We start from the raw sequence: 10,672 nt of genomic DNA, 5'->3' as shown, positions 1-10,672 counted from the left end.
GACGAAGGTATTGCTACAAATTAAACTACGTTGAAATCGGTAATCGATAGATATTTCTGCATCTGAAACACTAAGATTGCACAAAATATGTAGAGCTAGCGAAATGCTACGAATAATTCGTTTATCAATTAGCAGAACAATGATATGGCGATGCTAATCACCAATTCCAGAAACGAAACTATATCTTATACATAGATAGATCGATAGAAATACTCCGATTATGCTACTGACTACTGCATTTCTAGTTCTGTTTAATTTTTCACTTTCTCCATGTCACCGAAATTGGACTTCGAACTCTGTATGAATTGTTCCTATCCACCCACGCCAATTGCCCCTCCCCAAATCTCGTGTTCTTATTCCTATTCCTTCCTTTACCAACAAACCACACTCTGTAGCTCAAAGTTTGATTCAAATGTTTGAATTTTAGTTTCCGTGGCCTAACCCTAACACTCATTCCCTCAGGCTCCTTCACTTCCACCGAATAAATTGAATTAGCCTTCCCCACATTCGTCACTCGTCTCCACATTACCTTTCTCTTATCCCCTGCCTTGAAGATAACCGAAATCGATGGATAATTAAGGCTAAAACCACCACCTCTGTTCTTCTGCATAATCTCATGGCAGCTCAAGTTTCTATGAGTAATGCTGAATATGTCGCCTCGGCTGTATCCGAGGCTGCAGAGGTGAGCAATGTGGTCCTCCGGTAGAATGTCGTAAATCAGGCCTGGATTCATTGCTCGTTCGGGGTTCACGTGGCCAGCGCCGATTGCAAAAAAATCCGCAGGTTTGTCTCCGTCCATTATAGGCTTCCCCTGACGATCGGTTACTTCTGCTGTTGTCATTAGCGCAGATTTAATGGCTGCCGGACTCCATTTCGGATGCGCTGTGCGGATTAGCGCTGCAATTCCGCTGACGTGCGGGCACGCCATGGAAGTCCCCGACATCACCGAGAAGTTCACTCTTCTAGAATCCTCCGGAAGGGCGCTGGGGCCGAGATTCTGTGGCCATGCCGCGATGATGTTAACTCCCGGCGCGATCATGTCCGGTTTGAGGATCGACGGATTTGTAAAACTTGGCCCTCTCGACGAGAACTGCGCAACTGCAGGTGCTCTAGCTCTTCCTTTTACAGTTCCTCCAAATATGATTCTCGCTTTAGGCCGTCTCGTTGCGTTTATGAAGCTTTTTAGTCGATACGATTCGTCGGATCCTATCAATGTCGCAGGCAGGACGTGCACGTCGACCGAATCTTCCTCGAGGTTTATTTCCGTGTTGGCTAGAATCATCGCCGCTCCGCCGGCTTCCTTCACGACCTGCCCCTTCTCGGCCCTCCCGTTCACCCCTCGATCGCAGACCACCATCTTCCCTCGAGCTTTGGCTCTCGGAATCGAACCTCTCATGCAGAATTGGCTCCCATTATCGCCGTTTGCGAAATAAACTAACTCGAGCTCGTTTTCGTGTCCGTTTCCAGGGTACATCGATTCTCCGTACAGGAATTTCCCATTGCTCAGCCGGACTATCGCCGGAAACCTTCTGTCGAGGGTGCTCGCGCCGACGGTTGTGATCCAAGGGGCTTCGTTGGCGACGGAGTTTTGAATCGGGCCGTTGTTCCCAGCTGCGCATACCACCGATATTCCGTGCTCCATTGCGCGGAAGCTTCCGATGGCGATGTTGTCTTCGTATAGGGGGACGGGGAAACCGCCGAGGGAGAGGGAGAGCACGTCGACGCCGTCTCGAATGGCGACGTCCATCGCCGCGAGGATATCGGAGCTGTAGCAGCCGCTGAACCAGCAGACTTTGTAGACGGCGATGTGCGCGCCGGGCGCCATTCCTCGCGCCTCGCCCGCTCCGTTCCCAAATACGCTTGCCGTCGGGACCGATGATCCCGCCGCCGTGGACGATGTATGCGTGCCGTGCCCGTGCGAATCGCGCGGCGAAACGTATTCCGTCGACGCGTCGGGCGGGGACGAGGACGACACACGGTGGCCTTTGCTGAAGAACCTCGCGCCGATGAGTTTCCGGTTGCAATTCGAGGCGTTGAAGCCCTTCCCTTCTTGGCATATCCCTTTCCATTTCCGGGGCACCGGCGGCATGCCGCGATCGTCGAAGCTCGGGCTCTCCGGCCAGACTCCCGTGTCGAGCACGCCAATGATCGACCCCCGACCGAATCGGGACTCCCTCCAAGCGCCCCCGGCGGGGGTCAGCCCCAAGAACTGGTAAGAATAAGTCGTCTGAATCGCAAACTTATTGTCAGGTCTCACTGCTATAACATCATTCGACTTCTTCAACGTCTCGACCTCAAATTCCGATAGCTGCGCGGCGAAACCTTCCATTGCGGAGGTGTAGGAATACAGAAGCCGCGACGAAGCGGCGCCGTCATCGTCGTTTTCCTCCGTTTCTTCGACGGATACGAGTTTTCTAAGGAAAGAGAGATGCCAATCTATCGCGGCGTCGTAATGCGGCCGAGTGAGGCCGTCGGGATGGAGCTGGACAATGTAGGTCTGCAAATGGAAGGCAGAGGAGGAGGAGGAGGAAAGAAAGAAGAGTGCAAAGAAGAGAAATGTTGGTTCCATGGAGTTAATAAGAGGTGTGTAGGTTTCATAGAGAGGTTAAGGGAGGAGGGTATTTGAAGGAGGAAGAAGAAGAGCATATTGGGAAGAAGCTCGTGAAATATAAGAGCTCTTCCTCACGAGTATCTTCCTCAGAAGTGAAGAACAGTAACAGTAGCAGATGCTGCAGAGAGTGAGAGAGAGAGAGAGAGAGAGCGTTTGGTTTGATTGGATTGGATTGGATTTTCACGAGAAGTAGTGTTGGCTGGATTTAATACAACCTCAACTCAACTCAACTCAACTCTCTCTGGGCAAGGAGTATATAATAATAATAAGGTACTACTACTTCTTTTTCTTTTTCCTCAATTACTTATAATTATGGCTATAATGATATATACGGTGCATAGTTGTATATTATGGAGTATAATACTGTGCTGGTAACATATGATATGTGGACTATTATCAGGGATTGCCCATCGGTTTATTGTATAATATTAACATAGTATGTTGTTTATATGTATTGTGCTACATGATATGTGTTGAATTCAATGGTGCATGTGAGTGTTATATGCATTATTATTATTATTATTATTATTATTATTATTATGTGATGATAGTTTATTTGTCCATTTTTTAGGTATCAAATTATTGTTTTTTTTTGTTTATTTGATCTGCTTTGTTTATCTATAATAAAAAATTTGTCCTTATTTTTCTTACTAGAAATTATTTTATAGATTGTATTTATAAAGATAAAAAGGAGAAAATTTCGGAAAATTATAAATATGATGAAACGTGGAGAGAGTATAGTATAGATGAGTTGAGGAGCCTAACCCCACAAATCTTTGTCCATTGCCATATGATAATATTATGATATGACATGGTGTTTTGTGTGTGTGTGTTTGTTTGTTTTGAAGCTGTGTTGGTGTTTTTACTTGTAAATACATGGAATAGGTAGGTGGTAGTGTAAGAGTGCCCTGCCTCTCAGGGTAACACACAAAATTGAATTGAATTGAATTGAATTTTCTTCATTGCATACATTTACTATTTACTAGTTAGTACTACTTATTTCATTAGTTAAATCTTGTGGAGCAGTATATTTGTTATTTATATTGGGACGCTCCTCTCCTCCTCTGCTGATGTAATTTGAATTCTTTTCCTTCATTGAAACAATCTTTTATACTCCACTTCGCATTTGACAATTGACATGTAACTCCCCCATCCCATTTTTTTTTTTTATTTTTACATGTGTTAGGCCATCTCCAACGCACTACCAAATATTGGCGTTGCTACAGTGCCACGCCAATTTTGGTGTTGCACCATAGCAACCCCATTTTTTGGGCGTTGTGTTGTTTATTTATTTTTTTAATTTTTAAAATTATAAATTTGATTTTTAAATTTAATTTTTATTTTTTAAAATTTTATTTTAAATTATAAAAATATAAAGTTGTTTAAAATAATAAAAAAAAATTGAATATAATGAAAAATTGAGTTATGGATTGAGTAAAATTACTGTATCAACTGCATATTTGGAGTAAAATTGAGTAAAATGAAGTTGATGGGTTGGAGATGGCCTTATAATATTACTCTACTTTATACTCTATTTTTATTTTTATTCTTCTCAATGAATCATTACAAACGAGGAATGTGAACAAAATAGTAACAAAAAGAAAATAAAAATCTAAACTACCCATTCTTAGAAGCCATGACAAAACAAAAACTAGTAAATAAATTGAGACAAATATATAATATATATATTTTTATATAGATTATGAACAAATTCACCACATAAAAGTTGTGCCTCAAGTCTTTAGTTGAAACATGCATGAAATATTCAATACTCTTCATGTTTTATCCTGAAATTTAAGGGTTTTTTTTTTAATTATTTTTCTATTTTTATCTTTTTCAATATACAACTTCTTGATTTCAATGCAACAATCTTACATCAAAATTTAAAACCAAATAATAATAGTAATAATAATACTCCATCTATCTTACATCTCCTGTGTCCATATAATTGTTTTGATCTGTCTCATTCATTAACTAATTAATTATCTTAATATATAATTATTTGTGTTGTACTATAATTATTTTTATTAATATATTTTTAAATTATTTATTAATTATATTCATTCTAAATTTAGGGAGGCATATGAAAGAGAGTAATAAAGAAAAACACAAATAGACAAACTATTTGTCCTCTTTTATTTATTCTTTTACTCAATTTTCAACACTTTTTTTTTTAAAAAAAAAAAGAAGTTAATATACTATACATACTCATTGTTTTTATATCACTTATACAATTTTCTATACCTCATATAAAAAATATTCTTTAAAATCAAAGCACAAAACAAACACACCATGAAATATTGAAATATTATTGATGTGAGTGTGATTATTCATCAATTATCTTAATAAGGAGAGGACACATCATGTTGAAAAAATGGAATATGTGAATTGTCCCCTTATAAAACAAAGTAAAGTTATTCACAAAAATGGTAAATATCCAATGGTACTTGACTATGTGTCACATGTAACTACTAACATAATTCTAGCCCTTAATTATTCATTTTCACTATGTACTTGAATAGGGACCATATTTGCCTTGTTCAATTTGGCACTTGAAAAATCATCAGTCCCTTCGTTTAATTTGTAACTTTGCCAAATGCTCTTCTTGCTGGTTGGTGCCTTTTCCCTCTACTCTTTTTAGTGGTCCTAACTATTTTATTATTATTTTTTTTTTTTAAAATTACAAAATATTTTTAGTATTTGTACGTAATGATAGTACTTGGAGACAATGGGATGATTTGGGTATCCTTTTCTATGTGTTGTGTGGTTGTCTATGTGTGACATTTCATCAAGTACTTGTCTTAGATGTATCTTACTTACAAGTCAGCTACCTATTCTTGCTCACTCCCGGGACCACAGCTCCAGGCATGGTGATCTACTGGTTTGTTCTATGTTTTAAGGAAAAGTACACAGCCAGCTAAGCTACAATCCTCCCTCCCCCTCTCTCTCTCTCTCTCTCTCTCTCTCTAACCTAAAATTAAGACCATCATTTTGTTTACTATTTCTTAAATCAGCCAAGAATCACTTAAGACAAATTATATAACAAGAAACAATAACAAAAAGTAATGAATGGGCAATGAAAATGGTATTATTTGAAAACCACTAAAAATTGAATTTGTTATAGATAAAAAAAAGGTTTAATTTAACCAAGAACGGCTAAAGAAACCATACCTTTCTCCACCAAATTTTACCTGAAGTTTTTGATTGAGAGCATATAAGCCTTAGGATAAATCCATGAAAGCTCCTTGATTGATTGATCCGATCCTTCTCATGATTGAAGAATTGTTAAGATCTTCCCTCATTTCTCCAAGAATCTTCACAGTTGCTCCTCCTGTTGATGATCTACAAGAATTATTATTATAATAATTATTAATACCTCGACTTGGCCTCATTTTTCTGAGAATTTGAGAAATATGAATCCCATTCATTAGACCATAATCCTTGGCCTTCTCCCATGGCAGCATATTTGGAACTAATCTCCAAAATCTGATTGTCTATTTGCCTACTGATTATGTCCTTCCTCATCTTGGTGATCTTGTCGATGACTGCCTCGACAGATATGTCGAATGCATCTTTATACGTCTCGAGTTTAGATCGAGGGTCTGCATATATAACTTTCGGAATTAGATCTATCACGGCGTCTCTCATTCTTTTCACTTCCTCTGCAGATACTTGCCTCAGCCTCTGCTCTATGCTTATGTTCTTGCGAATATCGTCCTCCGGAATGAAGACCGAGTATTGGGAGTATTTCTTGGGCAGATGCCATGTGTACTGAGCGTAGGCTGAGCCTGGATGGAAAAAGACAGGTATGCAGCCGGCGAGGATTGAGTCGAACGTAGATCTTCGAGTGTAGGAATCCCCTTGAGGTTGCAGGCAGAAAACTGATTTCTGAAACATATCCATGACATTGGTGGGAGAATAGCATTTGCTATCCCTATGCTGAATACACTCCAACAATCGGCACATCTTGGAACTGTTGCATTGTTTCATAATCTGGCTTCGGATGGATTTGGAACTTCCCGGCCGCGGCGCGCCTGCAAAACAGAAGAGATTCTTCCTCTGCATTGTCCTCATCCGGCGCTGCCAAGCGATCAGATCGCCGTCCTTTGCAGGGTGGAAGTAGGTGGGGTATGGAATCCCTTGATCAATTGAGTCCCAAGGGCTCGACTCCACTACAAGCATCGACATTCTCTTGGCTGCCGGTAATAAAAGAAGCTTGTTGCCCCAATCCCCTTCTCGGTCACTCATTCGCCTAAAATCCCATGTTATTCTGCCTCCGACGAAGAAATGATCCCTTCCTCCCATTATGCTCCATTCGGGCTTCTTCGTCAGCCAATCGATTAATGCAAGAGATGCCGCATCTTTAGTTGATATGTTGTTGTGCCCCCAGAGGTACCGGGAGATGTCGAATCCTGCGTAGAATGGCACGAAGATAGCTGCAGCAATGGAGGAATCATTTGTTAGGCACTTGTATTGCTTCATCCTGTTGTGGAAGATCACATCTAACATGAACTGATTTGTAGCATACCATCCTGTCTCTGAGAACACCCCTGTTTTATCCTCTAATGGAGATCCGAGACCACTGTTTATCAAAAACTTACACATGTTCTCCCATGGATTTAGATCCTTACAGTTTGTGAGCATTTCCTCGTTGAACATTGGGGGAAGATTGTGGACGTAGACATACCTTCCTCCACATGGATCGCTTTTGTTTTCTACTGTCGTTAGTGCTCGCATAAATGGATACGCCTTCTTAATCATCCCCTGATTCAGCTCATCGTCTCTGTTATGGAACCGATTAATATCCGAATTCTTCACAGGATTCGCGAATTCACCTGTCGATTCATCGTCGAGCAGTTCTCCGGCGTCGGAGTAAAATCCAGAACGACGGGTGTTCGGAATGACAGAGGAAGGATTGGGAAGAACAGGCAGGAGATTCCTCGATTCAAAATCGATGAAATTCAATTCCGATTGAGCAGAAACTTCACCAGCCTTATAATTGCCGCCAATCACCACCAGATTGAAGTACAGCAGACAAAACCAGAACAATGCGGATAACGAAGCAAGCAAACATACGCTCGAAAACTTGTTCTGAATCCATTGGCCTTTTTCCAGCAAATCGGCCAATGGTTGCACTGTATGTCTGCGCCTCATCAGATCAAAAATTCCTCCACAACCTCGTAAGCAAGCTATAATGAAAAAACTAATCGAAATCTCTCATCAAATTACTGAACGAGATGGAAGCATAACTAGAAACTGTTACATTCAGCGACGATCGTCGCCGGAAAACCCTAAACCTTCACGATCTCCTCGACAATCCGAGGGAAAACTTCCCGGCGGACCAGGTATCCTTCGAAATCACAATAAATCACGGAAATGGAGACACGCATTAATGAGCAGAGAATATCACTGATTTGAACGTGTATCGATTCAGCAAACGAGAATTTAGAGGAACAAAACGGAATCAGTCCGATCAAACGAAGAATTCCAGGAATCAAAAACTAAAAATTACCGCAGATATAAATGAATGAATGCCTTAAACTCCTCCAGATTACGAATCCACAGTTCCGACCGAAGATCTTCAGAGAGGAATGGATGTTGAGATGACGAGCGAGTTTTACAGTTAGCATGAGAAACAGCAATGCGATGGTAACTGAAACGGCGCATGGTAAGGGTGGCGCAAGTTAGTAAAGGACACGTGGCGACACGAGAAGCTTCCTTAAGCCTGCCTCTGGTACATCTGGACCGTTAACTTTTACCCAATCAAAATTGAACGATTGGGATTCGTTCGTTGAATTGTTCATTGTATGTTTTATGTATATTTAGTATATTATAGTAATTAATTAATTAATTAATCGCAATAATAATTGAGGTAAATTTTTTGATAATTATCCAACCTTAATGTTTGGTAAATATTTAGTAATTAATTAGATGTTTTTTAGTAAGATAATTAATTTGGGGTTAATTGCGTATTTGTTTTAAAATAACTGGGATTAGAAATTAAATAAAATGGGAATTGGAAAGTTAATAAGGAATATAAAAGTAATTAAGGATTGAATGTGTTATTTCAAAAAATCTTTTATACATATATATATATAGAACATATGGAAGGGGAGGGGTGTTAAGAAAATAAAATAAAAATTGTTTTGTATTATTATGTTACATGAATATAATTGTTGAAATTGGAGGAATATATCATACATTATATTGAACATAAAATTTTTTAAATATTGGCAAAATATTGTTGTTATATATATATACACACCATGCTCAGTAATAATAATAATAATAATAATAATAATAATAATAATAATAATAATAATAATAATAAATAATAGTTTTTTTTCTTTTAGCATTTTAAATCAAAATCAATGTTATTTATCTTATTCAATTTTCAATAAAAATGTATTGTTTCTATCACAAAATATCACATCATAATATTGGTTAAACAAAAAATTTAAAGTAATATTTTATTTGAAATCAATTCCAAATCATAGCCAAACAAACTTAATATAATTGTATGCTTTAATTTTAAAGTTATTATAGTAATATTAGTTCGATTTTTTCTAATTATGATTACAATTGGATTTGCAAAGATGTTATATATACGCCATGGATCATGTTATGATCCATTAAATTAAGCACCGAACTTAATTAACAAAAAAATTAACATATATTTTTTTTAAAATATTAATATATTATACATACTTTTTATTTTTATATTACGTACATAATTTTTCATACTTTACATAAAAAAATATAAAAAATACAAAATAAAAAATTACACCCTTATATATTACCAGGTTTAATTATATTTTAACTATATTTTTATATTAATTATTAAAGAAATTCATATTCAATATTTATTTATGTCATATTTACTATATAATTTTTTATCTAGATATTCCCCCTCCATCCACTAGTAAATTTTTTATTTGATTTTTGTACACGGATTAAAGTAATTTAGTATTTTATACATACATGTAGTGTAATAAAATAATATAATGTTCATTTTACCCTTCAAAAGTAATGTAAAAATTAAAACGTAAAAGTATTTTGGTATTCAATTGAGAATTACTTTAAAATAAAATAAATTTTTTTTTTATTTGAGTCGACTAAAATGATAAATATAAAATTTACTAGTGAATTGACACTACAAGAAAATATCAATTTTGTAACGAGGTTTTTTCGTTCTTAAATCTATTTTTTCCGTTACTAATGATATTAGAGACGAAATTAGGAATGAAATTACGTTAGCTACGTGAACTTTAAGAACGGAATTCTGTTACAAATATACTATTTTTTTTTTTTTAGTGTAAGAGAGTGTTACATTTATAATATATCAGAACAAATACTTTTATAGTAAAGCATCAAACATATGCAATATCATTTGTATAATCAATAAAGTGCACTTTTTTTTTAATGATTTAGTTTGGTTAAATTAGAATTTGATTTATTTTTCATTTAAAATTAATTCTAATTTGGACATTAGTTCAAACATAGAATGTTAAAAGGATTTGTATCTATGATTTCATATATAAACATAGACCAAAGTGTTATAATTTTAAAATTAAATATGTATAAGTTTAATAGACTAATGGTACATAATAATTGTATAACTTTCTTTGAATAATAACACAAATTAGACCTAACCAACAAATTAGCCAAAAGATCATAAGCTAATTTATCTTTTAAAAAATTACTAATTAACACCGTAATGATTAATTTAAATTTATTGGATTAAACGATTATAATATCAATTAGGGTGAAAAAGTTATTTCAAATAAAATATGAAAAAGATGATTGAGAGACTATATGAATAATTGCAAAAAAAAAAAAAAAAAGACAAAAAAAATAAATAAATAAATAGAGGAAGAAGGAGAGGAAGAAAAATAAAGATGAAGATATTTAGATATTAAATAATTATTTGAAGAATAATTGGAAAGACACACGAAAGAAAAAAAAATTGAAAAATTGCAAAATATATATATATATATAAAGAAAGCGAAAAAAAAGAAGGAAGATGATGAAAATATTTAAGTATGAAAAATTTGAAAAATA

The 10,672-nt window shown here is 36.3% G+C and overlaps 2 protein-coding genes across 2 annotated transcripts; both read right to left on the bottom strand.

The window, feature by feature from the left end:
* Positions 1-24: 24 nt before the first annotated feature.
* On the bottom strand, positions 25-2,673 carry LOC127242793 (subtilisin-like protease SBT1.2). Its single transcript, XM_051262477.1, has one exon. It carries the CDS (start codon positions 2,567-2,569, stop codon positions 260-262), a length of 2,310 nt encoding a protein of 769 aa, XP_051118434.1. The 5' UTR covers positions 2,570-2,673; the 3' UTR covers positions 25-259.
* Positions 2,674-5,980: 3,307 nt separating this feature from the next.
* LOC127242847 (xyloglucan galactosyltransferase KATAMARI1 homolog) lies at positions 5,981-7,765 on the bottom strand. The gene has a single exon (XM_051262558.1). The coding sequence runs from the start codon at positions 7,763-7,765 to the stop codon at positions 5,981-5,983; it is 1,785 nt and encodes a 594-aa protein (XP_051118515.1).
* Positions 7,766-10,672: the final 2,907 nt, after the last annotated feature.

The sequence above is a fragment of the Andrographis paniculata genome, unplaced genomic scaffold, assembly GCF_009805555.1.
Source record: "Andrographis paniculata isolate CXL003 unplaced genomic scaffold, ASM980555v1 Contig89END, whole genome shotgun sequence".
NCBI lineage: Eukaryota > Viridiplantae > Streptophyta > Magnoliopsida > Lamiales > Acanthaceae > Andrographis > Andrographis paniculata.
Note: the sequence above shows the minus strand (reverse complement) of the source record. Positions and strands in the feature narration are given on the sequence as shown.

Excerpts from the sequence above, each read along its gene's own strand:
- LOC127242793 (XM_051262477.1), bottom strand. The coding sequence starts at position 2,569 with ATGGAACCAACATTTCTCTTCTTTGCACTCTTCTTTCTTTCCTCCTCC.
- LOC127242847 (XM_051262558.1), bottom strand. The coding sequence starts at position 7,765 with ATGAGGCGCAGACATACAGTGCAACCATTGGCCGATTTGCTGGAAAAA.